This window comes from Aspergillus stella-maris (genome assembly GCF_047715825.1).
Source record: "Aspergillus stella-maris strain CBS 113639 unplaced genomic scaffold BDV14scaffold_18, whole genome shotgun sequence".
Classification (NCBI taxonomy): domain Eukaryota; kingdom Fungi; phylum Ascomycota; class Eurotiomycetes; order Eurotiales; family Aspergillaceae; genus Aspergillus; species Aspergillus stella-maris.
This window is the reverse complement of record NW_027396812.1, coordinates 57457-71414: the sequence shown is the minus strand read 5'-3', so window position 1 is coordinate 71414 and position 13958 is coordinate 57457. Positions and strand designations below refer to the sequence as shown.

Sequence of the window (13958 nt, the reverse complement as noted above, 5' to 3'; positions counted from 1 at the left end):
GCAATTGCCAAGTCAAGGTAGCTAGTGGACGGGATATGATCTGCGGATGCAGCAAGCGCCAGCAGACAAAACCATACAATACTAAACTTACTGGTAGCGATTATTGGTTGCATGACACCCGGATCAGACGGAACCATTAGACCATTGAAGGGAAAACCTCGTGTGGCATCTGACCTTCCACTTGACGTCCATGACTCCCTCCTCCAAGAAAGGGAAATTGGGAATCAGGAAATGCAGATCCGACAGAGCCGGGCCGAGACCACGCAACTGCCCGCCATTGGGCTCCTCACATTGTTCTGTCGCACGTTGAGCAATAACTGACCTACCTGGTGTTGGTTGGGATTGGAATTCACCGCTCTTCTTTCGCTCCTGTTTTACTTTCTACAGGGACCTTTTTTTGGTGAGGGAGAAGGTTATTCTGGCTTAAGCGCACTCCTTGCTTAACCAAGGCAGCGTGACCTCATGTCGCCAGTGACTATTCTTGGACTAGACTACTTGCTAGGTGCTTGGTGGCTTGAAACGTGTAAAGAAAGCTTAAGCTTAAACAATGCAGCGATGATGTAGTTGAATGCCTAACAGATCAAGTACCCTACCGACGCCGACTCCAACACGCCCTCTTCCCGCTCGTCCTACCAAGACGTAACGTTGCCCAGATCGTGTTCCTACTAATTGTTAGACTTTTTGACGGTGATGAAGATGGTTAACATACCTTGAGATATTCACTACCCTTCTCCAAGTACTCCTCGCGCGAGATCGACGACTTGGCCAATCCCGATCCGGAGGCCCACTGCGCTGCTCCCTTCCAAGCATCGAGAATGGGATCCGTCGCGCGACGGACGTTGAGTTGAGCCTCGAGAGGTAGGAACGCGCGGAACTCATTTTGGAATCGCTCGTCAAAGTTCTGGAAGAGCGTGTTGCCGCCCGTTAGGAAAACATCGCGGAGTAATCGTGATTGCTCTTCTGGGTTGGAAAAGCGCTGATTAACAATGTCTGCTGCGATCTCAACGAGTCCCGCTTGGTCGATACCGGCGATGGACGGCTTGAATGCGACTTCTGGTACGCGTATCCGCTCAACGTTGAGATGGATTTGGTGAGCTTCACGCTGGCTTTCCGCGTCGAAGGGCCAGGGTCCGCGGAGGAAAACGTGCACTAGACTCTTTGTCCAGTCGGATTGGGCGGCGAGAGTGTGATTCTCGGTGAAGTCGGGGTCGTATTCGAGGAGCTCTTTTTCCACATTATCGAGCATCCCGCCAAGGTCTTCCTCTTCTTCATCGTCGCTTGCCTCGCCTGTGGCTACTGTTCGGTAGACACCCCAATCTTCGTCATTCGCACCAAAGTCATCATCGTCACCTCCTCTTCGTCGCTTCTTGGGACCGTCTGCGGCAAGATTGGCGAGCGTCTTCATGCGCATCTGGCTGGCGAGCGATTTTCGGTTGCCGAGGTCGGCTTTGAAGCGATCGCGTTCTTTGATTCTTTGTAGGAGGTTCTGTAGATGTTAGCGTAGTCGCGTAATTTGCTGTATTAGCCTACCTGGCGCTGTGCTCTTCGTTCAGCAACCCACCCTTCAGGATCATTCTCACGCTTCTCGCGGTCGAGTCGGATTTCTTCATCTCTGCGCGCTTGCTCCCGTTCCTTCTCCTCCTTTGCTCGTTGCCGAGCCTCGACGTTCGACTTCATAAGTCTTTGATGGCGCTTCTCCTTCAGCCCAGCCTCATCCAGCTCCTCATCCGGGACGTCCAATAGTGGGAAGGTTTCCTCTTGCTGTTCTTCCTGCTCTTCGTTCCCAAGATCCTTATTCCTCGACCGCTTGATGGACTTCTCGAGGTCGCGAATGAGTCGATCTAGATGTGCCTCATCCTTCAGATCCTCCGCGTCTAAAATGCGCGTCTTTTCCTTCTTCGTTTCCGACTGCAGTCCATTCTGTAGGTCCTTATAGTATTCCAACTCTTGCTCCTTCTTCATCAACTTCTCCAATCGCATCTTGGCGGCCTGTTCTTGTAACCGTCTTCCGCTCTCTTTCTTCCTCTCTGCGATTCGAGCAAGCTCCTCTTCTGTTTTTTCGGGAACAATATGCTCGGTGAATGGATATTGAATGACATGGTCCCTATCTTCCAGTCCTGTCCAGTCCAGGTAGCGGCTCAATTCCCGGTCGTAGTCCTTCGATACATAGCAATGGTTGTGCACGAGATCCTCGATCTGGTACTCCGTCATTTTTCCGGGGAACGTCGGATACTTCAATCGCATGAGTTTCAGCAGGTACTCTGAAGCATGCATTCCACCAAAGTTCAAGCGCGAACAGTTGGAAAGCATAGCCTTGGAGTTGAGAACAGGAATCACGTGCGTCGAGGTATGCGAAGACGAAACAATCAACCCATCTGTTCCGCGATTATACCGGTAGGAAAATAGTGAATCGATACCGTACGCGACCGACGGGGCAGAGTAGCATTCGAAGAGAATCTCGTTCATCACTAAAACTGTCAGCTCAGCTCAGACCTTGCGCGGGACTATCCTCACTTCTCCGCGGGTAGTTCGGGTTCGCGATCGGCTCGGTCATAACGATAGGCCTGTCGACGCCTCCATTCGCTCCGTCAATGCCCAGCTTGATGAACAGGTAGTCCAGCACGCCTTCCATCACGTCCCAGTTTCCCACCACGCTGCTACCAGGGTCGAACGCGTATCGGAGCTGTCCGCGTGTGGTCGCATCAACGTAAGCGTCATGACCGATGAATTGGCAAGTCTTGTTGAGCTTGCGGTCTCGGTAGCGACTCATGACAGGGGGGAGGATGAAACGGGGATTCTTGTCGAAGGACCAGCCGGCTTTGACGAGATGCGACCCTAGTAAAAACGCATGTCAGTTATCGCTCTTTTCCAGTACAAAGCAAGTCGAGGCGTACCATTGTCGATAACGATGGCGCTCGTATCGGGACTGGATTTGCTCTTTTCGTAACCGTCAGTCTGGGGGGGCTGGTAGCCCTTGAAAGGGCGCTCGTGGACATTGAAGGTTTTCGGCGGAGGTTTGGCAGCTCCCTGCTCGGTGGAATTGATGGAGTAGCGAGCAGGGAGGACCGACTGCACGGAGGTGATGGCCATGGTGTCGTAGGTCAATCGGAGAACTCAGGATTCTGGAGCGCAATCACCGCATTGCGGCCTGTTGTATGCAAAAGCAAAGCAGCCGGAGGGCGTTCGGCGATGGAGCTTCGCAAGTGGTGACAGTAGTCGAAGGGAGTGGAAGTGGTTTGCGGCGACAATGAGAAAGGCGGATGGAGACCCCAGCTCCGACGCGGTGGAAAGGGAAAGTCTGGCCACCGCCGGCCGCATCACATCGCCAAGACCGCCCTGGATATAAGTACTGACGAGGTTACTACAATTTACAAAGATTTACTGAAGTCCAAAACTGATGGTTATCAATGGACTTGGTAAAAAGAGTAGCGGGCAGTAGGAGATCAACGATGTCGGGATAAATCATAATTCATAACTGAATTTGTGGTATCTTAAGTTCTAATCCCTCTGCGGCTGAGATATATATTTATGACGGTTCCTTCAAGTTCTCAGTAGCTACGTTCGTTGATCAGTAATTGCACCTCACTTAGACCTGCAAGCAAGAGCATACCTTCTAAGTGGAAGAGAACATTAGACTGGTAGTTTTTGAACATCTGCGCGACCAGCTCAACGTTCATGTTCTGGATGTTGATGCCCTGGAGCAATATGTTAGTGGGGAGGCAGCGGAAACATTTGGGCTTTCCTACCTGGAGGTGTGTGTTCATGTCCGCAACGGCCTCGTTCAGCTTTTGCTGGTGGTTGTCAGTGCATTCCTGAGGATTCATCAGAACGTGGGGGGCATACAACGTTGTTGATGACTCGCGACAGGATGAGGGCTTGCTGGTGCTCGTGAGGACTTTCCTGTGGATTTGTTAGCATTCAACCGCCTACAGAAGGCAGGTTATAGAGTCCGCTAGCAGACCCACCATCTTTGCTTGTTGAATTCTGGTTGTTACTGTTGATGGAGAGGATGTTTGTTGATGCCGTTGTTGAGCGGAACGTGCACGTGACTGGGTCGCGGAGATGACTCTCGGGAGTCCTGCATTCAGTACGTTGATAACGTCCGCTCTTGTACAGCGATTCCTCATCCATCCCTTACTCTACAATCGAAAGTCTCGCTACATACACCTGTTCAATTCCACCCACTTGCCACACCCAAGGAAAAACCATAACTTCAAGTCTCGTGTACTTCAAACCGCATCAACTCCCATCGCCCTTCATCCAAACCACCAATCCATCATCATGGCGCCTCCAACACAAGCCGACAACGAAAAACACCAAGCCCTCCTCGACAGCCTCGACATAGCCACCGTTCCGCGCCCCTTCCGTAGCCAAACCTGGCGTCCCTCGCAACGCCGAAACAAGAACGTCAAGCAGCTCCTCTCCGAAAGCTCCAGAAAGGAAGCCTCGTCGCTAGCAACACAAGCGAACTCCGGCGCGACAACCCCGGGAGGCGCAGGGACGGGCACGAACGGAAGCCAGACACCCGCCGAGGGCAAGCCCGCGAATATCGCGCAGGCCGCGCAGAGCCTTCAGACGCTTGTCCTTGAGAAGAACGCGCGCGCGGCGTTTTCAGGACCGTCTGTTACGTATACGAATATTGAGTCTGCGCCTTCATTGCATCCGTCGCAGCAGAGGCCTTATTGTGATATTACGGGGTTGCCGGCTTCGTATACCGATCCCAAGACGAGGCTGCGGTATCATGATAAGGAGGTCTTTGGGGTGATTCGGACGCTGGGACAGGGTGTGCCTGAGAACTATCTTGAGTTGCGGGCTGCTCATGTTGTGCTTAAATAATGGATTGGCCTACGTGAGGCAATTCTACGACAGATTGGCATTATAGCAAGAGTAAGAGACCAATCGTCAAGATGGTTTGATTCTCTAACACAACAAATCTAGAACTACTTCGGGAATGTACGACCAACACAGTCAAGCTCTTCCACCCACCATGCCCCTTTCGAGACAGGCTCAAGAAAGCGCTCCGGCTTATTCGTGATCTTGTATGTATATACGGTTGATCTTCGCCTTGTGCTCGAAGCACTCGACTCATACCGACGCTCCACGACGGAACATCAGTTACAGTACCCGAGGATACTGTTGCCGCGGCGGTGGCTGTAGACAGCTCATGGGGAGGTATCGAATTGTTTTTTAGGAATAGATAGGGAGGAGCTGTTGAGGGGGCTCATCATGCTCAGCTTCGCTGTTGAACGGATTGAGGCCGCAGCTCCGCCGTTAGGGAATAGAGATCATGTCATGTTTCTTTTCATTGCCGTTGGTTCGTTGTAGACTTCAGCGAATTGCAGCATTATGCAATTTTGCCAACCAAGGCATTGCCACCGAGTTGTAAACAAATTGTCGACGCGGCTCGGGAGAGTGAAGAGCTTTCGGGCTTGAAGCCGGTCGTTGTGCGGATCTAACCAGAGCCCCGACCGCCTGCTAAATCGTCACTAGCGCCGTCCTGCCGCGATCCAAACACGGCAGAATTTTTGGATTATTCGTCGCAACGACACTGCTCAACGTTTACAATCTCACAAATTGACCTGGAATTCATTCTGTGGTTCTAGACGACGTGAGGTGTATGATTCGACAAGATAAAATTCTGTACATCTGTTCTATTTGCCTGGTAAGCACCCTGAAGCACTTCAAGCACCCTACCAAGCACCGACTCCTTATCAGCGCGCCGCCGATTGCTAACCTCCACAAACAAATCCAGATTCAGATCGTCGTCCCTTCGAACCGCTGTTGTCGCGTGCCTGCTCTACCTACCTCCTAGACTCCTCGGGCCCGCCGCAAGTCCCAACACTCACATCTTCATTCCCCTCTTCGTTACGATAACCACAAAATCTCGCCCAAAATGCCCTCAGTATGGATGACGGACAACCAAAGTGAGCACCACTCCGAGTTCGTCAGCGGGACGCGATAAGTGCAACACAATAAATGAGCCAGATATACTAATGGTTTCTCGTTCACTAGAAATTGGTGTTATATTTTGCTCCGGTGGTACGTTTCCTCTCCAAACAATCCCGTCATGCGTGCTTCGTTGCGCCGCGACATCCATGATTTCGCAAAGCATGGTCACTAACAGTGTAAATAGGAGGGTTATTCCTCTTCGGCGGAGTCCTCATGTTCTTTGATCGGTCATTGTATGTCGAAGCCCTTCTCACCAAACTGGCAGGCTCAATAACTAACAAATTGTCAAACTAGACTCGCAATGGGAAACGTACGCTCTTTACCACCGTCTCTCTCACACCCCCACCCCCAAACACCCCTCTTTAACAACAAATCCCTTCTAGATCCTCTTCCTAATAGGCCTAACGTTAATAATCGGTCTCGAAAAAACCCTCGCCTTCTTCTCCCGCCGCCAAAAACTAAAAGGCACAGCCGCCTTCGTCTTCGGCATCCTCCTCATTCTCCTCCGGTGGCCATTGACGGGCTTCCTAATCGAACTCTACGGCCTCTTCATCCTCTTCGGAGACTTCCTCGTTACGATTGGCGGGTTCGTGGGGAATGTCCCTGTTGTGGGGCCTTATATCCAGCGGTTCCTGGAGATTCTTGCTGGGGGGAGACGGAACGCGGAGCTGCCTGTTTAGGTGAAGTCGAGGGTTTTTGAGGTGGTGTTGAAGAGGGCGAGTGGATAGATTTAGATGGTAATGAAGGAGTTGGGCTAGGAGCTGGAGCGGCAGGGGTGTCGATTAGAGAGGGATGGAGACAAGGGGTGCGTACCAACCTGCCACCTGCCGAGGTAGGATATGGTGCTCCTTCGTCCATCCTTGTAATGTCTATATTGCTACGATTACGTATTACGTATTACTTACTACCTACATACCTAAATATTTAATGACAAGTGTTGGTGTGCCGGGACTGAGGTCTTGCACACCGCACTGCTGAACTTACGATATGACACGATGTTCAAACTTTTGAATATCATAGATATCTAGAGAAAGAAAATCCCAGTTGCAGCTTGAGAATTTAGAAAGTAGGTAGATTGGTAGGTAGATGTTACTCAATAGCTGCTAGCGTATACAGAGCCCAATACATACAGTATTGTTGATTCCGTACAGTCCGCAGTACACATGCATTCAGAAACAGAGTAGAAACCTTTGATAGATGATAAATAGGTGACTGTTGGTAAAATATAAGCCTGGTTGCGCATTGAGAAATGGCAAAGTACATGCTAGCGAAGTACTACCTGGTATAAGATATACTAGACTATATATTTCGAACTACGACAGTCCGCAGTGCACCCGCAGACCTGGAAATACCAATAATCGAGACGATAACTCAAGTTTGCAATGGAGAAGATTATTCAATGAAGTATGCACGATTCATTCTGTACCATAAAGTACATGCTGCACTATTTACGCGTTCGATGCAGGACGAGATCAAGATGAATATGAAAACGAGAATGAAGAGAGTAATGGTAAAAGTAGGCGAAAGTGGAAGAAGCACCATCATGATTTACATTCGGCAAACATGTTGTCTGTTTGATTGATTCCAAGCAAGTCTAGCCCCAGTACCAGCCGTGCGACACTGTCGCAGCCTTATCTAGCTTAAGCACCAATGAGGTAGTCGCCGACCTTCTCGATGGCGGCGGCGGCGTTGGTGGTCTGGACGGACTCGGGGTGGTGGCCGACGAGGATGCACGAGGGGGTGCGGACGATGATGGCGCCTTCCTTGCCCTGTTGATTTGGAAGTAAACCGTTAGTACTGTGTTGTGAAGGATGAAGGATGCACGGGGTAGAGCCGACATACCTTCTTGCCGTAGACACTGCGCTCATCGGCCTTGATGGCGAGGAACTTCTCGCCGCCGAGTGTGAAGCCGTGTTGCATGGCGTAGGAGCTGTCGCCAAAGGCAGAGCCGATGCTGGAGACGTCCTGGGGGGTGACCTGCACTGTGGTCAGCGATGCGGACTAGAAGATGGCCTCGGTCGGAACCGGTAGTATAAGAATGGAGAAGCAACGTACGGTGAAACCAGCAGATGTAGCCTCGACTTCCCTGAAGTCAGCGCTGAGGATAGCGGCCTTGTCGAACTGGCCAGATCCCATCAAACTGCGAGGTTATTTGGGTCAGTATGGTACGAATGCGGAGGTCGCGGAGGTTCCCATTTGGTTGGGGCGGGGTAATGGCGGAGGTGAGGTGAGGTGAGGTGAGGAACGGTACCTGGAATCGACGTATCCTGAATGACAGATGCATGTTAGCTGCAGGGGCTCGATGGAAGGGGATCAGGGACACCAGAGACGTACCTTGCCAGACAGCAGAGTGAGCACCCATGGTAACGGTTGATAAACAAGCAGCGGGGAACGGAAAAGGGGAAACGGTGGAGATGCGAGGTTCGGCTGAGGAACCACGAAGGGAGATGAGCTGGGAGGGATAGAGGATTCAAGGGAACAAAGGAAGATCGACCAGCGACAGGGCTGTTGAAGATATTATTTGCTGTGATGCGAGGAGAAAAGAAGAGAGTCGGTAAGAAGCGAAGCTCAGCAGAAAGAAGGTGAACGTGAGGTGGGGGTGTTGGCCTGAGGCAGGAACATATGCCCCGCCATTCCATCTAGGTACTGTAGGTACCTACCTACAATCCATGTTGTCTTTACACTGTCTCTGAAAAATTACAGAGCACCGAGTTCTATTCTTTGATGCATGGTAACAGTAGACTATGCAGGGTCCAAGCTTACCATCAGGGCCTCACAGATCCTCCCAACCGTGCCCTACCAGACTACGACAAATGCAGCACTCCGTACGCCCGCAAGAGAATCGGCTCACCGACTCGAGACTTACCCTAAAAGACACAGCTCTTCAGTCAGGAGTCGGGACCAACATCCCGAATAGTCTCACAATACGAGTCAGCTTGGCGCAGGGTCTTTAACTCTGATTCTCAGGGTGAACCTGTTATGAAACGACGGGGCTTCACGGACTCGGCCCGTCTTAACTACGATTAGCTTGTCTCAATTCCCCTGAGCTGCTTATCATCTGATATACAATTGAGCTTCATTTTCAGGACCTCAACATTTCCGAGTCCAATGAAAACACTTTTATATGTTGTTTTCCTAACATCTCATCTCCTGCAATATCAATGTTGTCCTGCAGAACGGCCCGGCACGTGTTGCTCATGTCAGGTGCCGATCATTCGTAGCCCTTGTCCGCTTTGGGCTTCTTCTTCCTCCTGCAGTCTCACATCCCATCACTTCACTGGAAATTCTACGCGATACAACCAGTTCGACATAAGCTTAGCAGTCTGCGATGATACTGTCTGTCTTTAAAGCACGGTCGGAGGTGCGCGAAAATACTCGGCCTCACTTTCTTGTACCACAGCACCCCAGCTGCAGTGAACCCTCAAGTACGCGCTGCATTGCCCTAACTTTCCCGAACAACCGCCTTGATGTATGGACCAGGCAAGACTTCAAGTTTCTACCGCGTGGAGCGGAGAACATATGACGAGCATCGATAATGGTTGTTGTTCAAACTGAAGATCCGTCTCAGGGGCACAGCCCAAGGCCCACCATCACGAACACTGTATCGGAAGTTCAGACTGGACGTTCGAGTTCGACGGAAGAGTCCAGCTCTCAACAGAATGACAAGGCTATCGCGTTAAATTAGATCTCCGAGACCTGGCGTCATCCTCGGTTATTGGCTGAGCGGGCCCGGTTTCAGAATGAGTTGAAACCAATCGTGCGCCAGATCCTCTCACGCCGAGCGCTGCATATCTACCGGCCGGGCTGCCATTTTAACCTCTGCGCAACCACATCTCGTATTTCTACCTTCTGAGATAAGCAGCTTACACGTAGGAAAATGTAGAAGACACAACCAACTCTGACTGGCCCGCCTCATCTCCTTCAAGGCTGAATTGGGCGGCTGCACTAATCTATATCGCTGTCTCCTGTTGGCTGCGTCTGGCCCTGCGCTAATCAATCTTAGATTGTCTCATATCAGTTGGATCTTAGATGTGAGACCACGGGGCCCACCATATCCCCGACACGTCCTGTCACGGACGGCCGATGGGTTTATGGCCCTTTAATATCATGACCCGCTTCCTCCTTTTGGTTATGCTTTCTGTTCCTTCTTGACGCTTCAGTTCGCACTCACCTTCGGTCTTCTGGAAGACTGTCCATTCTTTATCCTTTTAATTCTCACCTTTCCTTAGTTCAGAACAAACCCTATTTCATTCACCTATACGACTTTAATATACGACCCTATGAAACAGGCCTAGTTGACCATGGCCAAAGGAATCCTAGGCAAATCGCGTACGCCGCAGGAGAAGGGAATCTCCAACCCGCACTTGAGATTCACAGACGCCATGCCGAGAGATGACTTGCGCGATATCAATCATGCTGTCAGCTACAGCCGTCCAACCCCTCAAGTATTCCAGTTTGAACAGTCCGGAAGCCAGGCTCAGCTCGCTTCTGATTTCGATTTTCGAGCGGATGTTCCAGTATCTCAGACTACCCTAGCTTCTAATGCCCATCTCGGCGTGGACGAGTCCATGATTGGCATTGCCCTGGGCAGCCCTAGAATGCTGCAACCGCACAACATACGGACACCAGCACCACCGATTCCTCCAACACTCGACAATGGACGGTCTCGAACAGGACTGCAACGCAAGCCGAGCAAGTGGAGGAAGATCGGAGGCCTATTCAAGGCCAAGCATGCAATGGCCCCCAACGCCAACCAACCATTCTACCAGGTCCGCGCTGGGGACGGCCCCCAACATCAGCAGGACTCTACCCACTCAGTAGACTACCAGGGCCGACGGAGGCCGTGGACCGGCAGCGAAACTGGACCGATTGAGAACACCGAAGTATGGCCGTGCCTTGTATCGGAGAACGAAGCGTTGACGCAGCAAGGCTCCTCCAAACCCAAGGCGGGTACGTTCCTCCAGGTTGAGATCCCTCAAGTCGAGATGGAAAGGTACAGCGTGATGTTTGGTGGTCTCCTGAGCAAGAGCCAACCTTCGCTGCTGGATCGGCGAAGCAAGACGCTGGATAATTTGACCATTCCTGGTAGAGAAGTAAGTTGTGTCATTATTTACGACAGCTTCATACTGATTCTTGTAGTCACCACCCCCGGCTCCACAACGACGAGCAACATCTCCCGCCCTCTCTCGATCTCCAAACTTCACACTTTTCCCAACAATGCCCGTCAGCAAGGCCTCCAAGATTCTGGGAACGCAGAACCTCCCTCAAGCCCCCAACCCGCAACGCAGAACTCAATCATCCCTTGCGAACCGATCACAAGAAACCCTCTCCGCCCAGCGAACCCTAACACCAGACATCTACTCCAAATCACGCTCCTTCCACCGCGCCCAAGGATCCGTGACTTCATTCCTCTCCGGAACGTCAATTGGCTCCAACGATGAGCCTCTCCTCATCCACAAAGTCGAACCGATCCGCACTTTTCCCGGCATGAAAGAGCCCAACTGGGACATCATCAACCGCAAACCACAAACCTCTTCTCAATCCGATCAACCAGCCAAGAACCTGAACTTGACCATCAACACCCGCGAGATCAGATCACGATCAGACTCAACAAGCAGCGACGGGTCAACAATTACGGCTACGAGTATAGTCACCTCCGCAAGTTCGCCCATCATGTCGCCCATGAATACGAGCACAATCCGCAACTTCTCTCGCTCCCCACCACGCACCTCACCCGAGAAGGGAACAACATCAAAATCTAGATCCAAACCAAGACAAATATCCATCGACTCAACCTGTACATCCAACCCAGGCCTCGAATCAAAACCAATTTTCTTCCCACCACCCCGAACATCATCCCGCCTCGCAAACGTCCACCCATTCCCCCCCTCAAACAATACCAGCACAACCAGCCTAAACACCACTACCAACACCATCACGAACTCGCCCCCCTCACGCTCCCCCTCTCAAACCCCCTCCCCTCCCAACTCATCTGCTTCAACCTCAAACTCGCGCACAACATCCCGCACCTCCTCGCAAGCCGAAATCCCGACAATCGAAGTCTCGATCGCGCGCTCTGTTTCCGTTTCACGCGGGAAGAAGCAGATGATTGTTCCTGTGCGCACGCGCGCGCCGACATTCAATGTTGCGGGGCAGGCGAGGGCGGTTATGGTTTCTGGGCCGATGATTGGGCATCGGCCGGGGTTGTCGCAGGATGCGAGGATTGAGATGGTTTAGGTTTCCATTGGGGGTTTGGGTTGTTTGTGGGCGTTTTTGGGTGGGATGGGTTTGAATTACCTTTTTGGGCTTGTATTCTGCGTTTTGGTATCGTTCCGGTTCTGGGCTTGGGTTTTGGGTCTTGGGCTTTGGCATTGCGCTGCTGATTACGCAAGGTTTTCTTCATTTAGATGGATGGGTTTGTTCGGGTCGGGTGTCAGTCAGGGCATATCTATATACTACATACCCTTCAAGTTGGCGCTGGCGTTGGACTGGATTTTCCGGACTGAGCATGCTCGGCCCGTCCTTTTGCTCAAAATCACTTTCTTTTCTTTCGTTTGTACTTGCATTGCTCCCTAGAGCCATCTAAACCATTTCCCATTTTCTGGAATTAATTTCATCCAATAGAGTGTGAGGGACATGTATTACTCACACTACTACGTTGTTCATTACCACCTCTCTAGTGTCATATAAAGATGTACATATACATATAAGTACATCCAATACCCCCCAGCTTTCACAAGACCGAAGGAAAGATAGAAAAAAAGGTAACCATACTGGCGTTCAAAAATAGAAGTAAAAAATCCCAACAAGAAGTGTGCAATGTAGAGAGAATCACTCTTTAGACTCTCAACCACCCGCCATGCCTAAGCACACCTCATCCCTCTAGGCCTAGGCCAAGCGGACGGGATGGGTATCGTTAACCTCGGTCTAATCTAGGTCGGCGGCACAAATACATGCTGTGAGCCACATAGAAAAATATAGCCAAGGACAACGACCTGAGCTCTCGGCGCCCTGCTAAAGGATTAATTAAGGTACGCTGGGTGCTTGGAATATTGGTAGGATCTCGGCTTGCAAGATAAAGTACCTACCTACTATACCAGTTTGGCTCGGCCAGGAGTTGCCGGGCATCTACACCTGCACCAGGGAAACTGGAGAGATTACCTATAGATGACAAGACCCAATCTCATCGAGGAGCTATCGACTTCTGTGCGAGTAAGATATTCATTTAGGCACCGTCTGAGGTATTTACAAAGTAAAACATCTAGAGAATAAATAGTTGTTTATTTCGCATGTAAGGTGGATTAATAGAAAGCAAGCACACGAGCAAGTACCAAAGAGATCAACATACTCACAGGTTATTATCAACAATCAACTACCTAGATATCAAAGGTACCAACTACCCAACGCCCCCATCAATAGATCAAGGCCTAGCATTCCGGAACACCACAAAATCACCCATTTCATTAACCCCCGTAGAACCAGCACCAACAGCACCATCTCTGGAAGCACGCGGAACGCGATCGCTTGTCCCGGGACTAAGACGACGAACGACGCAGGCACCCCAATTCACTTTGGTAAAGAATCCCCGAAATTCTCAATCCGTTCCAGGTTGAAGGTATACCAGTAGTCGCTTTCCTTCGTCACCCATTTGGCGTTTTCTGGCAGGTTGCGCCATTTTTCGATCGGGCGGAGGCTAGGTGCGACGATTAGGTATTCCTCTTTGAGGTCGGGGTGGTCGTCCTGGGAAGTGTTAGAGTGGGGACATATGGATAGAGAATGGGACTGGGACTTGATATAGTGGACTTGTTCTCTTATTGATTTTTAGACCATTACCCTTGGTGGAAGAAGTACTCAGACAAAGATCCATCTTAGACTCCCAAAGCAGCACCTATAAAAATCCTCAATACTTCCTTCCCTATTCCTGAATTCTTCTTCCTCGCGGCTCCGTGACCTGGCACTATATGCTCGTACTGGTGCGCCAGGCCTATCCAGCCAATGGCAACTTGTTT

At 51.0% G+C, this 13958-nt stretch overlaps 7 protein-coding genes across 7 annotated transcripts; 4 read left to right on the top strand and 3 right to left on the bottom strand.

The window, feature by feature from the left end:
• Positions 1-629: 629 nt before the first annotated feature.
• Positions 630-3090, bottom strand: BDV14DRAFT_198712 (actin-related protein ARP5; the record flags this gene model as incomplete). Its single annotated transcript, XM_073773020.1, has 5 exons — positions 630-662; positions 710-1486; positions 1531-2468; positions 2515-2835; positions 2895-3090. 5 exons carry the CDS (start codon positions 3088-3090, stop codon positions 630-632), a joined length of 2265 nt encoding a protein of 754 aa, XP_073629548.1.
• A 278-nt stretch (positions 3091-3368) lies between these two features.
• Positions 3369-4007, bottom strand: BDV14DRAFT_170879 (DASH complex subunit DAD4). Its single transcript, XM_073768289.1, has 5 exons — positions 3966-4007; positions 3844-3900; positions 3747-3791; positions 3611-3695; positions 3369-3555 (listed from the first exon to the last, which is right to left on the bottom strand). The coding sequence occupies exons 1-5, from the start codon at positions 3966-3968 to the stop codon at positions 3527-3529; spliced, it is 219 nt and encodes a 72-aa protein (XP_073629547.1). The 5' UTR covers positions 3969-4007; the 3' UTR covers positions 3369-3526.
• A 274-nt stretch (positions 4008-4281) lies between these two features.
• BDV14DRAFT_198710 (uncharacterized protein) lies at positions 4282-4836 on the top strand (the record flags this gene model as incomplete). Its single annotated transcript, XM_073773019.1, has 1 exon — positions 4282-4836. One exon carries the CDS (start codon positions 4282-4284, stop codon positions 4834-4836), a length of 555 nt encoding a protein of 184 aa, XP_073629546.1.
• A 715-nt stretch (positions 4837-5551) lies between these two features.
• Positions 5552-6901, top strand: BDV14DRAFT_170875 (Got1 family protein). Its single transcript, XM_073768288.1, has 6 exons — positions 5552-5662; positions 5753-5924; positions 6013-6039; positions 6134-6182; positions 6244-6259; positions 6333-6901. Exons 2-6 carry the CDS (start codon positions 5894-5896, stop codon positions 6627-6629), a joined length of 420 nt encoding a protein of 139 aa, XP_073629545.1. The 5' UTR covers positions 5552-5662; positions 5753-5893; the 3' UTR covers positions 6630-6901.
• A 438-nt stretch (positions 6902-7339) lies between these two features.
• pfy1 (profilin) lies at positions 7340-8581 on the bottom strand. Its single transcript, XM_073768287.1, has 5 exons — positions 8284-8581; positions 8201-8216; positions 8005-8089; positions 7792-7926; positions 7340-7718 (listed from the first exon to the last, which is right to left on the bottom strand). Exons 1-5 carry the CDS (start codon positions 8309-8311, stop codon positions 7590-7592), a joined length of 393 nt encoding a protein of 130 aa, XP_073629544.1. The 5' UTR covers positions 8312-8581; the 3' UTR covers positions 7340-7589.
• Positions 8582-8638: 57 nt separating this feature from the next.
• Positions 8639-9302, top strand: BDV14DRAFT_170871 (uncharacterized protein). The gene has a single exon (XM_073768286.1). It carries the CDS (start codon positions 9058-9060, stop codon positions 9295-9297), a length of 240 nt encoding a protein of 79 aa, XP_073629543.1. The 5' UTR covers positions 8639-9057; the 3' UTR covers positions 9298-9302.
• A 948-nt stretch (positions 9303-10250) lies between these two features.
• On the top strand, positions 10251-12186 carry BDV14DRAFT_198707 (uncharacterized protein; the record flags this gene model as incomplete). The annotated part of the gene is made up of 2 exons (XM_073773018.1): positions 10251-11042; positions 11089-12186. The coding sequence occupies 2 exons, from the start codon at positions 10251-10253 to the stop codon at positions 12184-12186; spliced, it is 1890 nt and encodes a 629-aa protein (XP_073629542.1).
• Positions 12187-13958: the final 1772 nt, after the last annotated feature.

Coding starts and splice junctions, on each gene's coding strand:
- pfy1 (XM_073768287.1), bottom strand. CDS start 8,311: ATGGGTGCTCACTCTGCTGTCTGGCAAG. Junction 7,927..8,004: donor CTACATCTGCTGGTTTCACC/GTACGTTGCTTC, acceptor ACCACAGTGCAG/GTCACCCCCCAGGACGTCTC. Junction 7,719..7,791: donor GCAGTGTCTACGGCAAGAAG/GTATGTCGGCTC, acceptor CCAAATCAACAG/GGCAAGGAAGGCGCCATCAT.
- BDV14DRAFT_170875 (XM_073768288.1), top strand. CDS start 5,894: ATGCCCTCAGTATGGATGACGGACAACCAAA. Junction 5,925..6,012: donor ATGGATGACGGACAACCAAA/GTGAGCACCACT, acceptor CTCGTTCACTAG/AAATTGGTGTTATATTTTGC. Junction 6,040..6,133: donor TGTTATATTTTGCTCCGGTG/GTACGTTTCCTC, acceptor CAGTGTAAATAG/GAGGGTTATTCCTCTTCGGC.
- BDV14DRAFT_170879 (XM_073768289.1), bottom strand. Junction 3,792..3,843: donor CGCGAGTCATCAACAACGTT/GTATGCCCCCCA, acceptor GACAACCACCAG/CAAAAGCTGAACGAGGCCGT. Junction 3,696..3,746: donor ACATGAACACACACCTCCAG/GTAGGAAAGCCC, acceptor ATATTGCTCCAG/GGCATCAACATCCAGAACAT.
- BDV14DRAFT_170871 (XM_073768286.1), top strand. CDS start 9,058: ATGAAAACACTTTTATATGTTGTTTTCCTAACATCTCATCTCCTGCAA.